This window comes from Schistocerca serialis, chromosome 2, assembly GCF_023864345.2.
Source record: "Schistocerca serialis cubense isolate TAMUIC-IGC-003099 chromosome 2, iqSchSeri2.2, whole genome shotgun sequence".
Lineage (NCBI taxonomy): Eukaryota > Metazoa > Arthropoda > Insecta > Orthoptera > Acrididae > Schistocerca > Schistocerca serialis.
In genome coordinates, this window is record NC_064639.1 from 726,431,397 (window position 1) to 726,450,881 (window position 19,485).

Below are 19,485 nucleotides of genomic sequence, written 5' to 3' on the forward strand. Positions count from 1 at the left end.
CCCACATAAGGCTCAGGCTCGACCCCACCATTTAAGCCTGCCTGTTCCAATGGACAAGTCTCCCTCTAGTCTGGAGGTCACAGGAAATTGCCGCAACCAGAAGTTACCCTCATCCAGAAATTATTTTATCAGACGTCAGCATCAGCAATGATACTTCCGCCCGTGGTAAAACTGGACAGAAGGTGGAGGTTTCCCTAAAAATGAATGTGGCTAGTATTCTTATGGATGTCCTGGATAGTGACTCGAACAAGGCAGACTATGTACACTGCCTGAATGTCATCCATGTGCAGGCTGTGCTGCCCCTCACTGATACTATGTCGTTATTATAGGTGGTCATCATAACTGTACCCTTAACTTTCCAGATATACGCTCGGTCCTCCACCTCTATCATGAATTGGGACCTATATAGGCACCTTGGTTCATCACCATTCCAGCACTTTGCCAAACAGCTTAAAAGTAGCAGCATTGACAGCACTGGAGTGAAGGACCAATCCAAGGCTCAGATTCAGTATTGAGCAGCATCCATTTTGGCCTGTATCGTAATAGTCTGCTCGATGGGGGCCACTATCGTTTCGGGTTTACATCTCTTTGATTATCTGGATTTGCAAGTCCACGATTCAATGATCTGCAGCGAAGCATTTCTTGCTACCTACTCTGGAAAGCTTTTTACAAGGTATTCTATGGTGTTTCTCCCACCAGACGACCGTCGTCGCCGGCTTTGAGGCACACATTTCCTTATAGCTCGTCAACGATGACTAAAACTGCAGGACAAGCTTCACCTCAAGATACAAATATTGCAAGGCGCAGGAGTTCTGATTCCAGCTGCCAACAGTGAGTGGGCTATTCCTATGCTGATAGTTGAAAAAGTGGCCTGATGTTGGAAAATTAGTGGGGATTTTAAGTCTACCGTCAATGCATAATCCGTTACTGACACCCATCCTGTTCTGAAGGTTGAGGAGATCATGGCAAAACTAGCTCGCGGCACACTGTTTGCATAAATCGACATTAGGGTTGCCTATCTAGATCTACCATTGTATGATGCCTCCAAGTGCACAACAAACCTTTTTTTTGCCTTTTTCAATATAATTGTCTTCCATTTGGCACTGGCAGTGCGCCTACATATTTCAAAGATATTTCTGACGCCAGACACAGGGAATTACAGGCATAGCCAATAATCTGGACAATACCTTCATCATTGGCAAAAATACAAAAGATAGCACAATAATTTGGGAGTGTTATTCAGTGTGCTTCGACAAGCGAATTTGAAGTGCAACAAACACAAAAGCTGTTTTTTCGTACAAGAATTTAACATTTAATGCATGTCTTATTAAAGTGTCTCAGGGATATGCCCCATTCCAAACAATGTGGAGACCATGTAAAACCTGCCTGTCACATGGGATACCATACAACTAAAATTGGTTTTGGGTCAGCTACACTACTACCTAAAATTAATTTCCCATACAATGGCTATCGCTGAACTCCTCCATCAGCTTCTTCACAAAAAGGTTAAATGGCATTGGTCATCCGCTTGCAACAAGGCTTTTTGGAACTTAAAACAGGCGCTGTGACTCATGGGTTACAACACTATGCAGTTGCTGATCTTTGATGCAGGTGTGACAAACTATGGCTTTGGGGCCGTTATTTCTCACAAAATCAACGGCGTGGAGCTCCTAGTTGCATTTGTTTCCCAGACCTTGTTACGAGCACAGTGCAATTATAGTCAAATATAAAACCGATGGCCTTTGTAGTCTGGTCCTGTCAAACCCATAAACCAACCTCAAATAGAAAACAAGGCCTCGGCCATTATCTTGCGCTAAAAAGTTACATGACATGCGTGTGGGTGGTGATTTATTCTTTTAACAGAGCATAAGCCACTTCTGCCATTAACGACCACGTTGAGATACGTACCAGGATTGCCGAGAACCAACAATGGGGACGTGTTCCTCTATGGGTGTCAGTACTATATGCATTGCCGTTCAACATGGCTGCATGCGAATACAGGTGCATTGCCGATTTCCTTGTAGGGCAGGATACAACTCTGATGCTGAATTAGAGGTCTGCTTGCATCAGATGAAGAGGCAGATGCCGCCACCAGACATTTCCAATAGATGCCACGACTATTGCCAACAGCTCGCCAGAGGATCTCGTCCTCCATGACAGTATCCAATTTTTGCAATACAGGATGGCGGTAGACACCAGTCAAACATCCCAAGATCGAAGCATAGGGACAGTATCGGAATGAATTCACAACACTCACTGGCATCCTATTACTGCATGGAGACACCGAAGTCACTATCTCCAAACCACTCCAATACCAGGTGCTGCTATTGCTCGAACAAAGTCAGTATGTACAGTTATCACCAAAAGGTGGGCTCAACAACATGTCTTCAGACATCGATAAAGACATCAAACAGATGACGACAGCATGCCGGACACGCCAAGCCAGAAGGTATTCCAGGCACATAGATGTTTCCCATGGCTTGAGGCAATGTCCCTTGGTGCTGATTTCATGTAGGCTTCACTGAGCCTTTTGTGTGTTCATCTTGGTTTATCTTGGTTCTTGCAAGAAGCAAATTCCCTTATGTCTCTCGGATACAATTAATTTCCTCAGCAAAAATCATACATTCCTTATCACATTTTGTTTCCATCGAAGGATAACTAGAAAGCATGACCATAGATATTGAACCTCAATTCAAATTGTCAGAGTTTCGCTACTTTTGTGAAGAGAAAAGCATCACTTTCGTCCAAATGGCACCATCCCATCGAGTTTCCAGCAGCCTGGTGGAAAGGTTTGTCCGCACCTTCAAACCCAGAAGGCGAAGTCTCGAAGAGGTGTTTACCTTGTTGCTCGCCTCACACCTCTTTATAGCGAGGACGGGTCCATCTCAGCAGAAAAACTACATAATTAACTGGAACGCATCCAGTGCGTCTATCTTTTAGCTTCTAGCATGACACGGAAAGGGGAGGGGGGGGGGCGGTCAGTACCGCTTGGACGTTCGAGGCCTGATCGGACGGAATTTAGTTTTTAGTTTCCTTTACAGAAGATGTCATCCTACAGCACGAATGCAGGCCGCATATCAGCGTCTCATGGCCCTGCAGACACGATCCTAACTTCCAGCACACTGCTGCAAGAAGCAGTATTAGAACATACTCATGTGAGGTAATCTGCTGGTGACGGGGCCTGTTCACGTTGGAAATAATGATAAAACCGTTGCAAACCATGAGATTGAAAACTTCCCATGAACGCACAGATGGCAATGGAACCATCTAATTTCTCCCGATCTAGACCTCTTCATTTTGGGTACCTCTCCTGGTACAGACGACGAGCCAGCGCAGCGTTGCCGTTCGCCTTACCGTACGTGGTTCAAATGGCTCTGAGCATTATGGGACTTACCTTCTGAGGTCATCAGTCCCCTAGAACTTAGAACTACTTAAACCTAACTAACGTAAGGACATCACACACATCCATGTTCGAGGCAGGATTCGAACCTGCGACCGTAGCGGTCGTGCGGTTCCAGACTGTAGCGCCTAGAACCGCTCGGCCACCCCGGCCGGCTACCATGCGTGGAATGCACTCCTGCTAGCTCTTGATGTGAGTACACGTCGAACGGCAAACCAACAATCAGTGCAGCCTTCGCTAAGGAACTAAGTGTCCTGTTGATATCATTTTTCATGACAACTGGCTGCTGGAGGAAAAACGTTCCGGTGAATATCACTGTTTTGAAAGAATTTGCGAACGCATGTTGCCCTGAACTGTTTTTTCTGTCCACATGTGGGGAATACGTACCTGTAATAATGACCCTTGTCTTTGAAACACACTGTATCCACGACAGTTTGATACTGATATAAGTTATAGCACAGTGCGACAGACCCACGGTGGAGCGCAACGCGTTGGCTTCGTCGTCACGCACCTTGAAGCGTAGCGGCCCCAGCGGCGGCTGCGCGTACGGCAGGCCCTCGAAGCTGTAGAAGCGCCGGCCCGAGGCTGAGGTCTGCGCGAGGCCATCCACTGGGCCGCTGGTCGTCCTCGCCATTGCCGGTGGGGCTCTCTGCAGCGGCGACGGCGCCGAAAGCTGTTTGCAACGTCATGCGTACAGTCTGCAGAGCGTGTCAAGCTTCCGCAAGTTTAGCACTGGAATTTTCCTGAATTTTATACACGCTGTGACACATTCCTATTTCATCTACTCCCTTTGTCAGTAAAATTCAAGGACAGGTTTTTCTAAAAACAGAAAACTGCAGTTACCAAATAATAATCCTTGCTGCTGCCGAAATAGTCCCCTTGGCTATCTACACACAGTTGCCAACCTTTCTCGAAGTGAAACTTCCTGTCAGATTTAAACTGTGTGCCGGACCGAGACTCGAACTCGGGACCTTTGCCTTTCGTCACTGTGAGGACGGAGCGTGAGTCGTGCTTGGGTAGCTCAGATGGTAGAGCACTTGCCCACGAAAGGCAAAGGTCCCGAGTTCGATTCTCGGTCCGGCAAACAGTTTTAATCTGCCAGGCAGTTTCATATCAGCGCACACTCCGCTACAGAGTGACAATCTCATTCTTTCTGGGTGTGTTGGAAGAAAACAGGGAAATTTTCAACCACGAAGCCTGTAAGCTTATTTGTCATAGCCCGTTGCATATCTGCGATATCTTGTACAAGCTATCCTTTCTGTTGCTTTTTCACTCGTGGAAACAAGAAAAAATCGCAAGGCAATAGGTCTGTTGATTATGGGGGATATGAGATGACAATAACAGAATGTATGGCCAGATTCTCGGTAACAGATAAAGCAGCATGAGGTCTTGCATTGTTACACAGTGAGAACCAGTCCTGAGAATGCCACATATCAGACGGATTTCATGTCGCAAACGTTTCTAGACGTCGATGTAAAGAGTTCAGTTCACTGTTAGACCTGGATGAACATACTCGTGGCGATCAAATTCCTTACAGTCAAAGAACGCGATCAACATTGTCTTTGTTCTGGAAGGTTGTCGTTTGATTTTCCTTGAGGCTAGTGATCCAGGACCCCGCCTTTCAGCACTTTGACGCTTTGTGTGAGAGTCTTACAGGTAGCACCAACTTTCATCCCCAGCAATAATCTTTGACACAAATGTGGGATCACGTCTGGCTCTATCAAGTAGTTCAGCAGAAATTCTTAGTCTCTTCTATTCTCTTTCCGTTCGTCCGTTAGTATGTGAGGGACGAGTTTCGCATTTTTAGGTTTCCCAAAATCTTCGCGTAAAACCTTATGACAGACATCACGATTCAAATTAAGTTCTTCTGACATCGCACGCACAGTTACATGACGATCTCCCTGCAGTAACGGTCTTACACATTCCACGTTTCCATCGGTATGTGATGCAGACGCGCGACCAGCTCTGGGATCGTCGTGCACTGAATCTCTGCTTTCACGAAACCTTCTGTGCCACTGAAAAACACGACTTCTTCAAAGTGCCTTGCCTGAATATGGTTCCTTAACAATTGTCCAAGTTTCACTAGGTGTTTTCCGAGCTTAACTCAGAACTTTGTAATCATTCTTTGCTCACTATGAGCATCTATTGTGTCACTGTAACTAATGCGCCAGGAACCCAAACAATGTGTTGCTAAGCACAGCCCTGCCACCTAGTAAGTTTGTGCGGAAATATGGCCAAGGTCATTTCAAGAATGCACACATACTGCAAAAAAATTTCTCCCTGTTTAGTGCTGCAACCTCAGACATAAAAAAAATGTCCTGGAACTTTTCTGACAAAGAGTATTAAGGTCTATATAAAATTTTCTCTTTCTGTTCAAAATTTCGATATTAAAGTTCCTGCATTAAGCACATAATATCAATATTATGAAAATGGTAGAAGCAAATTCACCTCATAGAACTTTATTGTGGAGGTTGTTCAGTTTATTCTCATGACTGCACTGAGATAATGAATTTTGTCAGAAATAATGGCAATCAGATGTTTCTGCAGTTAGAAAATTTAATGTATCTAGCCACAAGGAAAAATTTATGAACTAATAGGTACTGTACTGTGTATGCTTCCATTATTTGGTGATATACGAACTATTATGCTCCACTTACGTCCATACTAACTACCTGTGTGTTAACATTATAAGAGACTGTAAGAGACCTTTTCATCACCGGTAGTATCTTAAAGACGTGATTAAAGATTAGTGAACTTCAAATTTTGAACTTTAAAGAGGAGCTTCTGGATATTCATTTTAAGGATAAGTCCTACTACAGCACTTCTACGTGTGATCCACCGAAACTGCGCAGCTATCAACGCTTATTCCATAACAGGTAGGGCTTGTTTGTGTGACAACGTTGTGTAGCAGCAGCAGTTCAAATGCTTAGAACTTCATCCAACACCATTGTTGTCAATGTCAAAAATATGTTTTATCTATGTCTTCAGTTAGAAACCGATGAGTCTCAAGCAGATTCGAGTGAAGACAGCGCACAAAAAACTTCCAGCAGTACAATGAAAAGTAAGAATGTAGGGAAATCATTGAAGAGAAATAAAGTTCTGTTTCGTAGTTCTCAAGCTAAAGTGTTGGTTAACTTTTCAGGATGGTCTAGGATCAGAATACCATGGCACCAAATTTTTTTTAAAAATCTGGTGCTGGTATGGAGCAGGTAATACAGAATTTGGGATCATTTTGCAGAGACTTCATCAAGGAAGAGTCTGTGGTTATTATGTATGGGCCAGGTAATAGTACTGACAGAAATCCTGCGTGCAGTTTAGAGTTGACCTGGCAAAGATTCCATCAGCATCGAAATATATCGATGTTGTTTTTGCATCTGTTCTCAGACACCATGACCTACCTCATTTGAGCTGTTTTGTCAGGAAAGTTAATTTGGAGTTGGCGTCTTTTCTGTTGGTTCTCTAAATGGATGGTATTATACCAGGAATGGTCTTTGCCTCAACAGGAAAGGAAGGGTAAACTGGCTGGGCTAATAGCAAAAAGTTTAAGGGGGGAGGCACTGTCATGAGTCATGAAATACCAGTGGTTACGGAGTTCAGAACAACACCTTTTTTAAGGTAAAAAAACAGACATGAACTACGTTTTGAGAGATTAGGACGGAAACAAACATTCAGTTCGAGAAAGGAACCAAACAATACAAACCTGGCCTACTGCATTAGCACAAACAGCTGTTGGTCAAAAATTTTCAGCAAGCAGCAGAAATTTTATTTCCACCCGATTTTAAGTCAGTCGCAGTCAAATGGCAGCTGTCTTTGTGAAATTTAAATATTCGAGGACTAAGAAGTAAAATTAATGAACTGCTTATCTGCATTGATGGATTAGAGTCTTCAAACTCAGTTAACATAACCTGCTTCCCTGAACATCTTGTGACTGTTGGTATAAATGTGTTAGCTGTTACAGGATTTAGCTCAGCATTTCCTTTTGTAGAGCATAAATACAGAAAAAAAGTAGTTGCCACATTCATCAAGAACTGTCATAAATTTAAGATCAGAGGCATTAATAAATTTTGCCTAGAGCAGCACATAGAAGCATGTGAAAGAAAACTAGAATTTCGAAACAAATCTTTCATTATAGTAAGTATATACCGAGCACCTACAGGTAAATTTAATCTGTTCATAAATCATCTCGAAGATCTACTGGCCTATTTAACATCAATAAACAAAGAAACAGCGTAGATTTTCTGAAAGCCTCTCCAAATAAGAATTTATAAGTCAGCCACACTACCATTCTGCTTAGTTCCTACCATAAACTGATCAGATAGGATAGCTAATTGAACAAAACTAAATCACAAACCAATAGTTAATGGCCTCTCAGACCATGATATGTAGTTCTTTTTGCCAAGTATTAAGGCCAAACAGCATATAAAATCTGTATTCAAGAGGGTAGTCGTAAGCCAAAAATTGTTAATTTTAGGGCACTCTTGAAAGACATGAACTAGAGTAATGTATACAGCGTTCATTCCATGAATGAAAATTAAATCACTTTTATTTATAATGTTTTTACATTATTTGAATACTTTTTCCTCCAAAAAGTAATCCAGATTAGACCGGGTTCTACAGAGAAGCGATGGAATACTCAAGGAATACAGGTGTTTTGTAAAACAAAGAGAAAACTGCATCTGTCAGTCAGAAACAGCTCTGATACTGATGTTATAGCTCATTAGAAGAACAGACATCATAGCTAATACAGAACAAGGAAAAGATAATCACATGAGATAAAAATGTAAAGGCAATATGGGATATGTCCGCATCTCGTGGTCGTGCGGTAGCGTTCTCGCTTCCCGCGCCCGGGTTTCCGGGTTCGATTCCCGGCGGGGTCAGGGATTTTCTCTGCCTCGTGATGACTGGGTGTTGTGTGCTGTCCTTAGGTTAGTTAGGTTTAAGTAGTTCTAAGTTCTAGGGGACTGATGACCATAGATGTTAAGTCCCATAGTGCTCAGAGCCATTTGAACCATTTGAACCAATAGTGAAGTAGGAGACTCGTAGAAGCAGACATGAAGAGGGGCAGTGAGCATTAAGAGTAACTGATGCATTGGTAACCGATTCACACAGAGTTGAAAAACTTTTTAACAATCATTTCATAAATGTTACCAAAACGATGTAGTTGCCAGACTCAGTACAAGCTGCCATAGAGTACTTCAGACCAGTCATTACACGTAACTTCACTCATGTGAATATGCTCCTACCCTATTAGAAGCAACATCCACCATAAAAACTATAAAATCAAATAATTGTAGTGGTCATGATGAAATATCGACAAAGTTAATTAAAGAGTGTATTTCTGACTTTGGTAACTTATTATGCTATCCGTTTTCTCGGTGGAAGATTTCCTGTTTGGTTGAAATATGCTAAAGTATATGATTACGTAGGCTTTCCCGGCGTAATAAGTCTTGAAAGTCTCTTCGGGTTTGCTGCCGGATCCTAAAATCAACTTGACTCGATATTTCGGCGGACCAACTGGTCGCCAACTTCAGGAAAATGCTGCTTCTGCTGATGATTCCCGCTGAGAACTAACGCCAGGCTGGAAATCGACATCCTATACAGGCCACCGTTCAGTACACGGCCCATGCGCCGCCCATCACGGTTGCTGCCCTTCAAGACAGGAAGGTGGCGCCACCCTTAGTGGAACACTGCTGGCAACGATATATCGCACTCAGGGCCGCACCGAAGAGCGTTCAATTTTGATGCGAGATAATACAGGATTCCACGTCTTGCTAAGAGGAAATCCATTGTCTCTGTTGATTAAATTATCAGCCAACATAATTTCAATCGCCTCTTTATAGACACCGTTCCAAAAATCGGAAATTTTGGCAACTACCAGTTTCATCAAATTTCATACTGTGTCCCTCATTTAAGCAGTGTTCTCCTACTGCCGAATTTTCCGGCTGTTGTAGCCTCGTATGACGGCGATGTTCCACGCATCTGTCATGCACTGGAACATCGAGAAGAGAGGGAACTAGAAAGAATTATCACCACATACGGCCATCAAGATGTATCAAAAAATTGGAATTGTGCTCTCTTAGTGGGACAGGAGTCCTTTCAGTCTGAGATGGCTTATCGCTGCTCTTGACCGTTGTGGTTGGGGAAACACCTTGCAAATGGCCTCTTATAAAGCACCACACTGTCGGAGGTCTAAGACCTTGACACAACATTTGAAAATATGAAGCCCCATACGAGCAAAACTCCATGTTTCTTGTACGTCTAAAGAGTTGTTAGGGTTCAAATGGTTCAAATGGCTCTGAGCACTATGGGACTCAACTGCTGAGGTCATTAGTTCCCTAGAACTTAGAACTAGTTAAACCTAACTAACCTAAGGACATCACAAACATCCATGCCCGAGGCAGGATTCGGACCTGCGACCGTAGCGGTCCTGCGGTTCCAGACTGCAGCGCCTTTAACCGCACGGCCACTTCGGCCGGCAGTTGTTAGGAATATGAACCGAGAAGTAGATTCGTTCTACATGCAGCAGTCATTTTGGTGCCTTGCACACGATTAAGATTTTTATAATTTTTGACCGGTTCGTGTTTCAGTCCCCAAAGACACAAAGAAAAAGAATATTAACGGAATTACTCACCGCTGTTAATTGCATCAGACCATATACAAGGAGAAGTCCTAGCCCCGTCAAGATGACAAATGCAGTGCAGAATTTCACTGGCTTATACAGAGAACTGCAAGGCACCTGAAACAAAAAATTCCAGCATCACCTTTCTTTCCAATGCTGATGTGTGGTTTGGTGTTTAAGATTCTATGAACACTGGGGCCTTTAACCGTTGTCCCTCTACTAACGATTGAAGACTCTTCGATGTTCCTAAATTTGATATGGTAGCTCATTTGGGGAAATATAGGAGAAAGTGCGTGTGAAGGTGTTATGTCATTCGACTGAAAAAACATAAATTAAAGTTACTTGATATGGTTTTGAAATATACTTCTCCTGATATGTAGCTCAGTGCCTTAGCAGATTTGTCAAACCTTTCGATTTTGCAGATATTAAGACATTACCTTGCACAAGTCCGGTAGACGCCGCAGACATGCAAAACTCAAGAAATATCGAATGAAAAAGGTAGACAGTTTACTACGCAACTTGAGTTAAGCAGGAACGAAGCAAAGACGACAGTGAAGAAGGGTGGTAGAAAAGAAGATAGTGATTCGTTCATCTTCAGTATAGGAAATGGCACAGCAGGATAAGACAGAGCACTCTCCTGTCCACGCAGTAACATCATTAAAACGATTGAATAAAGGAAGATATCAGTGGATGAATGGCGCACGCAAAGAAAGGTTCCTTCAATTAGAGAAGTCTGATAATATCAAATTCTGGTAAAGAAATATAGATAAGATTTAAATCTGTACGTCTGGAATATAGGTTTGTTCGACAGTAAAATGTGGGCTGCTGCAAAACTTGCAGCACTTAAAATGCAGTGTTATAGTTAAAACGGGGCAGATACGTAAAGCACGAAATGAAGATGTTCTTATTTATTGTATAACACTAAGAGGCTAGTAATTTTAAATGCTTTCAGGGATTCCTGTTGACTTTGTACTAATGTAATGCATTCATTCTTATATCAGCCTCTGACTAAAACTGTGGATATCAATATTTTAAACAACCGCTTTCTCCAACTTGATCGACATATAATTTAGATGCATTCCTGCCACTTAGTCTACCTACTTTTCTCTGACCTTATGGTGCACACATCTACTTCAACAAAGTTGTGTTTAATCTTCTTACAAATAGTTTGTGACTTTTCTTAAGCAAGTTACTATTTAATTCGTTTACATTTCTCTCGTAGCTATTCCGCTTTCGATTAGTCGTGCTACTTGTAGAGTTTATTTCTAAGCGACCTATGATACTGGCTACTTCTCATAACCTTTTTTTTCGTTTTTCTTTTTCTGTCAGTATTCCACTAGTTGCGAAGAATCTTTTAGTCTACGACTTTTCTGTACCGTCGATGGCTGCTGCGTCCTTAAATAATATACTTTAATAATGTATTACACTGTTTTACTGAAACACCATCGGAATTTTTGGGTAAAACAATGACCATAACTGAAGAGAATTTCATAATTTTTGAATATCGCAGTTTCTCGTACATTTCACGTGTACCCGTACTGTTAGCAGTTTCAACATGTTGGTCATGAATACTGAGTTACGATACGCAGCTAGTTAACGCATTTTAATATAATTCGAATTCGTAGTCCCTATGACTTGTCTAAACTTTCTGTAGCCCAACTGATGATTTCCGTGGCTCAAAATCTTTCCTAAGAACACCTTTCTCTTCTGTGTATTTGAAGAAATTGTTTTCAAAAAGTGGTTGAAGTACGTCACTGAACTCTTGCAAGCCTGCCCGTTTTTCTTTCGTTTCCCACAATTTATTTTGCTTTTTGTTTCAGCTGTTGATAAAATACTTTAAATGCAAACTGTCTTGCTAAAGCTGATTTCAGGCTTTTCATTGATTATTTCTAGTATTCTCATCACCATATCGTGCAATTTCCCACATTTTCAGTGTTGGTATCGACATTGACGGCGTTTGAATTAAATAATATGGAAGTCGTAGAATAAAAACCACGTTCCGGAAACTGTTTCCTGATATATCAGAAAATATGTTTTCTAAAAAATGCGTGTGTACTGGCATGTGTCCCTCTTGAAATGGCAGCATTGCAGGTTATTTGCTGCCAGTGATGTACTGTGTGGACCTTTCAGCTTTCGGTACTAATCGAGCAATGAAGAGTTCTTGTATTTTTATGATAGAAAACTTTGAAACACTTAGCTGTAGAGAGGGAGAGACACTTGATGACTCAAGATTGCACAACTTCTAGTAAGATTTGTTCTCTATGTTATTTCTGTTAAAGTAATATGATGTGCCACACCGAATGATCGGCGAGTTCGATAGAACCCAAACAAAGTAGTAATAAGTGAAGATTTAGAACAGTTATTCGTGCGTTGCTGTTTTGCTGTGAAGCGGCGACGTGTTTTCATTCTACACCAAGTTTCGGAGCGGATCACACGCCACGTCTGCGGAAAGCGAAGATGGGAAGCCGTAACCCGATATTTGCTGTTGTGTTTTCGGGTCAGTGAGTATATTTGACTATTCCGGTCAAATAACGATGTCCCTAGAGTGAGTCAGTTTGAAATGATTAGTGTCTGTACATCAGCTGTCCCTGTTTCATAAGCATAATGAAATAAGACTATATGTACCTTCGTATCACATTTAATAAAGAGTACAATTTCGTCATGGATGTGATTGAACTTGTTCAGAGCGGAAAATTGAACAAGAAACCAGGTATAAGTACCTTATCCGTGTCAATGAATGCTGGCGAACAGTTTTACTGCAGCCATCTAGATCGCACGCGTTGTAGAAAAAAGTGCGAAGTCCGAAATGGTGAAATATAATTGCGTTCCGACATTTTGGAGACTTGGTATTGTTAGAAAACTTTCGAATTAATAAAGAAGCGTTCCTAGTTCTGAACAAAGGATTGACGAATGTTTTGTCACCCACAGTGATTAGTATAAAAGAGCCTTTGTTGCTAAAAAGGAGAGTGGATAAAGTAGTTTATAAATTAGCCGAATATCAAGAATGCAGACTGGTTACCAATCAGTCCAATTTTGCTAATTTAGAAAATATACACTGGTGTGAAAAACTTCAGGGGAAAAGTAACTTTTGTGTGCTGTGTTACTGCCAAGTAATATACACCGAAGAGCCAAAGAAACTGCCTGTTATCGTGTAGTGCCCCCGTGAGTACGCAGAAGTGCCGTAACACAACGTGACATGGACTCGACAAATGTCTGTAGCAGTGCTGGATGGAATTGGCACCATAAATCCGGCCTGGGCTGACCATAAATCCCTAAGAGTGCGTAGAGGTGGAGATTTCTTCTAAACAGCACGTTGCGAGGAATCCCAGATATGCTCAATAATGTTCGAGTCTGGGGAGTTTGGTGCCCAGAGGAAGTGTTTAAACTCAGAAGAGTGTTCCTCGAACCACTCTGCAGCAATTATGGGCCTGTGGGGTGTCGCGTTGTCCTACTGGAATTGTCCAAGTCTGTCGGAATGCACAATGGACATGAATGGATGCAGATGATCAGACAGGATGCTTACTTACGTGTCACCTTTCAGACTCGTATCTAGACGTATCAGGGGTCCCATATCACTCCAACTGCACGGGCTCCACACCATCACAGATCCTCCACCAGCTTGGACAGGCCCCTACTGACATGCAGGGTCAATGGATTCATGAGGTTGCCTCCCTTCCCGTACACGTCCATCTGATTGATACAATTTGAAACGAAACTCGTTCGACCAGGCAAGATGTTTCAAGTCATCTACAGTCTAAAGTATTGACGGGCCCTGGCGAGGCGTGCAACTGTATGTGGTGTAGTCATCAAGGGTACACTAGTGCGCCTTCGACTCTGAAGCCCATATCGATGATGTTTCGTTGAATGGTTCGCTTGTTGATGGCTCAGCATTGAAACCAGTAGCAATTTGCGGAAGGGTTGCACTTCTGTCATGCTGAAGGATTCTCTTCAGTCACCGCTGGTCCCGTTCTTGAAGGATCTTCTCCCGGCTGCAGCGAGGTCAGAGATTTGAGTTTTTACCGGATTCCTGATATTGATGGTACACTCGTAAAATGAACGTACGGGAAAATCCCCACTTCATCGCTGCGTCGGAGATGCTGTGTCCCATCGCTCGTGTGCAGACTATAACATCACGTTTAAACTGAATTAAATCTTGATAACCTGCCATTGTAGCATCAGTAACTGATCTAACAACTGCGCCAGACATTTGTCTTATTTAGGCATTGCCGACCGCAGCGCCTCATTCTGCCTGTTTATATATCTCTGTATTTGAATACGCATCTACCCTGCGCTTGTCTCTGGCCCGTTGCTGTGACACCAGAGGACGCCTACCCGCAACAAGGCACTTAAGCAACGCCAGGCATGGATATAAGGGCGTGTTTGGCTAACTATGGGGAAGTGGCAAGCAGGTCCAGGTTTACCGAGGACGTGTGAGCGCTCTCTAATGCTGAACATAGGTGGAAGGTAGCGGACGGCCTGTGGGGTTTTATTGGCGCCATCACGCTGGTGCGAGTTTAAGTGTGAGCTACACGGCAACTGGAGGAAGCGAGTCTGTTCGGTACTGGATTGGATTGGATTGTTTGGGGGGAAGACACCAAACAGAGAGGTTATAGGTCTCATCGTATTAGAGAAGGACGGGGAAGGAAGTCGGCCGTGCCCTTTCAAAGGAACCATCCCGGCATTTGCCTGGAGCGATTTAGGGGAATCACGGAAAACCTAAATCAGGATGGCCGGATTCGTGATTGAACCGTCGTCCTCCCGAATGCGAGTCCAGTGCCATAACCATTGCGCCACATCGCTCGGTGTCTGCTCGGGGAACAGTTGTGTGCCCATATTGTGGACTATACTGGGATGCCTTTTGTAAGACGCAGTTATTTTGTACTTAACAGATGTGTGAGGCACTGCATCCTGGTTCCTTTCGGGCATAGCTAGTATTTGTGGTCGTTCCTTCGATTCGCTGTTGTGAGCCATAGTCGCTTATTTCTGTTTTGCTACTACGCTACGTTTACCCGATTTCTGCGACAAGTGTTCGCGATGTGTGGGGAGCATTTCTTAGATTCTGATTTTGTTGTCTACTCGACACGTTTCTGAGTAGCGTATCTGGGTTGTTTGTGAGTGCAAGCCACACTTTCCAAAAATGGTTCAAATGGCTCTGAGCACTATGGGACTTAACATCTGAGGTCCTCAGTCCCTTAGAATTTAGAACTAATTAAACCTAACTAACCTAAGGACATCACACACATCCATGCCCGAGGCAGGATTCGAACCTGCGACCGTAGCGGTCGCGCGGTTCCAGACTGAAGCGCCTAGAACCGCTCGGCCATACGGCCGGCCTCACTTTCCATCAAATCACGCTGTAAACTGCCTGCGTGCCGTATTACTTATTCAGTGACCTGTTAGCTGTTTTCAATATGTTTTTGAAACTTGTAATGTGGAATATGCAGGTTAATTTTAAGGAAATATGGTCTGATTAGACCTCTTTGCTAAGGATATATCAATTTTTTTTACTTAGTGATCTTCTCAAAAAATAAGGTTTTTTTTAAAATTTAATTCAGTCATTTCTCTAAATTATGTACTACCCACCCACAGTTATGTTGTTGGAAATTAATGTAATTAATTCTGAGGGTAGTGCTCAGATTTTCTTGCATCAGTTTCTGTGTTTTAATAAATTGGTTTGTGTTTTTAAAAATAGATTAGTAGATTTGTGGCCAAGTATTCTTCCACTCAACAACAGTTCCCTGCTATTTTGCAGACACCCTTCTTTAATTCATTGGTGTCTTGTATTTTATTAGAATAGTTTTTAACGCACTTACAGTTAGAATTAACGGTAAGCTACCTGTCTGGCGCCCTAGCCATTTTTAGCCGGTAGTGGCTTCTGAGGAACATGTGGCCCACATCGCCCTTTCCGTCAGTGCTCACCTCTAATTAACTCCCAGAAAGGCAGTACTACAGAAATTGTTAGTATGTGGTGCTAGCCAGTATCAGCGAATGAAATGACTGCATCGTAAAGAAAGATCTGATGTACATATAAATCGAAAAGAATGTATAGTATATTAAATGTATGCTGGCAAAATCTTGCCGCCTTACACTGTCAATGCTATTACATTTTCTTGTAGGGAAATTCACTTAAGATTGGTCAGTATTGCCGTAAACAGCTCTTTATGGCTGAGGAAAATTATGGATAAAAATATATTAGTTGAAATGACTTCCCCACGGTAGCTACTTGACGTTGGGCCTTAAGCAGTTTCGGCACTTGCTAAGTATAATTATTTGCTTTATGAACTGATGTTCTTGACCCGTAAATCTCCATTAAGAACTTCTACTCCGACTGCTTAACGAATATATATCATGAAAGTAAGTGCACAATGCACCTGCTGCTAAAACTAAGAAACGAGTCCCGGTACGATCAAGGAAATTGTATTGTGTGACAGCCCTCTATCGCCATCTATGAAGATGGTTCCTTTTTCTACCTGAAGGGCTTGCTTTTGAAGATACAAGGGTTGGAAAGATTGGCCCCCTAGAACATTCGAGAGTATTCGAGAACGTTCCACAAAATACGAGAGTATTCTAGAACGTACCACAGGATTCCAGAATGTTCCGAAATGTTCCACAATGATCCGGTAAGTTCTGGAATGTTGCGAATAGTCGGCAACATTCGGGAAGATTCCAGAATGTTCTGGAACATCCCAATGATTATGGAACATTCCAGAACACTCTAGAATGTTGTGAAATATTCTGGAGCATTGTGGAGTATTTGAGCCGGCCGGTGTGGCCGAGCGGTTCTAGGCGCTTCAGTCTGGAACCGCGCGACCGCTACGGTCGCAGGTTCGAATCCTGCCTCGGACATGGATGTGTGTGATGTCCTTAGATTAGTTCGGTTTAAGTAGTTCTAAGTTCTAGGGGACTGATGGCCTCAGATGTTAAGTCACATAGCGCTCAGAGCCAGCCTCAGAGCCATGGAGTATTTGAAGTCTTTTTGGTATGTTCTGCAATTCGCCACTAGTGGGGCTATCCATCGCTAGGAATATACAAAGAAAGACCCATCTTAGATTCGAACGTCAGTTTATTATCAGTGACGAAGGGAGTAACTGCAAAATTAGTGCAAGGAGTGAAGAAAAACAAACAGTGAAGTGTGAGTAGTCAAAGAGAAACAGCGACTGAATATAAATCGAAAATTAAGTGTGAAAAGTACGTTAAGTGTACTTAGTGTATTGGTTAGTAAAAAGTTGATTTGATTTGTATTTTAGACAACTACCAAATGTAAAATAGGAGGTGTTGCCAGTCCTGAAGCCTAACGGCGAATAATAACAGAACAGCGAAAAAACGAGACAGACAAAGAGCGCGAAGCACGATTAAGTTCCCAATGAATGAGGATGAGCATCGTGAGAAGCAGAGAAACTGAAGAACAACGAGATGAACGTATTGAAATTCAAAAATTGCGACACAATCTTATAATAAAAGAGTGCGAACTGAAGTCAGACATGAAAATATCACCCTACGAGAAGCGCGGTCGAAGACAAGTAAACAGCACAACCTACCAAATGAAGCATTCCAATGCGACCCGACGAAAGAATATAACAAACACAAACACGTCGTAATCGGAAAAAATGGATAACGTCTGACAACGCGAAAAAATTTAGTAGAAAAACACCAGAATTCTGTTGCATGAATGGAGAAGTTTGATTATCCCCATTGGAAGCACCTCCGCAGGAATTTGTACATTACATAACCTGCAAAACTATAGAATCAAAACATTTTCTTCAAAATATAATAGCGTACAGCGCCTGCTGCCAAATGACTTCTCTTCTTTCGGTGTCACTTCGATCAACAGTAACAGAGATGAAATCGATTATGTTTTTTTCCATCCAAGGACAAATCTATCACAACATGGCATCATTACTACCACTACCTATCCAAGGCCATTAATTTCCGTAGGTGTATTTCATTGGAAATGAAGAAACATAAATTTATCAACGATGCACAAATTTCGGTGGACCGGGACGAGAAGCAGTCCAAGGTCTACAGAGGATCTTACACAGATACAATCAACTGATTCACATATTCAATAGAGATCCGGACAGAATAATTTCGACTACAAAGTTATAATTCGAGCCAACAAAAGACTAACTGTAGAACACGAATTTCGATTTAAGGGACCTCAGCTAGGCGAAGTCGCCATCGTAATTGTGGACAGTGAAAACACAAGCCGTAACGTAGTTGTACAACGAAGAACAGAAGGACTACAAGGCACTGCAGCGACATACTGTTCCTAAGGTGCCCTCCAATATCCATTAATACTGCTGCACGGAGAGGATGGACATCATTTTAATGTGAAACAAATTCAACATGAAACAGGCGTAAAACAAGCAAAAAAGTTATTTGAAAGCGGTTCCTTGCTTACCGCTTGATGACCAGAGACAATGAAATACACAATCACATTCTCGACACTCGCCGTTCATTCCAACAATTCCTGATAGATAAAATAGAAGTGCGACGGATGCTTTACATAAGACTGAATCAGAAGACACTACGCCCGGAAGAATACATCCACCTTCGAGACGCAATCATAAATGAGGGAAACATTGACGACATTGGAACAATGTTTATCTTGCCATCATAATACATAGGAAGTCCACACAAATGAACGAATACACTCAAGATGTCATGACCCCGACATACGAAAATATGGACACGCCTGGCCTTTTCATAACGTTCACGTGCAACCCGTCGTGGCCAGATATCAAAGAACAACTACGATACGGACAAGCCCCCATGCATCGACGCGATAAAATAGCCCGAGTTTGAGACCGTTTGGAATCGTTAGATTCAGGATGTACATAGTCGAATGGCAAAAATGAGGACTGCCTCACTCGTACAATCTCATATGGCTACACGACAGAATTCATCTCACATATATCGACAAAATCATCCAAGCTGAATTTCCCAATCCACAAGGACACCCAGTTCGAGAACTGTATAACGTAGTAGTGAAAAACATTATTCACAGATCATGTGGGGCATTAGCCCTACGCGCCATGTATGAATAACGGAAAATGTACAAAAAATACCCAAAATCATACTTGGATGACACACAAACCGGAGTTGATGGCTACCCGAATAAAGAGACGATCACCCAGAAACGGTGGCTTCTCAGCAAAAATACGAATATGAGGCAGCTACGAACTGGAAATAGGTAATCAGTGGGTAAATGTAAATGTCGTGTGACTAGGGCCTCCCGTCGGGTAGACCGTTCGCCGGGTGCAAGTCTTTCGATTTGACACCTCTTCGGCGACTTGCGCGTCGATGGGCATGAAGTGATGATGATTAGGACAACACAACACCCAGTCCCTGAGCGGAGAAAATCTCCGACCCAGCCGGGACTCGAACACGGGCCTTAGGATTGACATTCTGTCGAGGTGACCACTCTGCCACGGGGGGAGGACATCGATCGGTAGGACCACGTAAC

General features: G+C 42.6%; 1 protein-coding gene across 1 annotated transcript in view; it reads right to left on the reverse strand.

Moving 5' to 3' along the window:
• The window catches only part of LOC126456369 (esterase E4-like), a 210,112-nt gene that overhangs the window by 136,638 nt on the left and 53,989 nt on the right, over positions 1-19,485 (reverse strand). Inside the window, exons 3-4 of the mRNA XM_050092123.1 lie at positions 10,032-10,136; positions 3,912-4,073 (exon numbers count right to left, since the gene is read on the reverse strand). Of these exons, the coding sequence (XP_049948080.1) occupies positions 3,912-4,073; positions 10,032-10,136 (267 nt within the window). The remainder of the gene's footprint in view (positions 1-3,911; positions 4,074-10,031; positions 10,137-19,485) is intronic.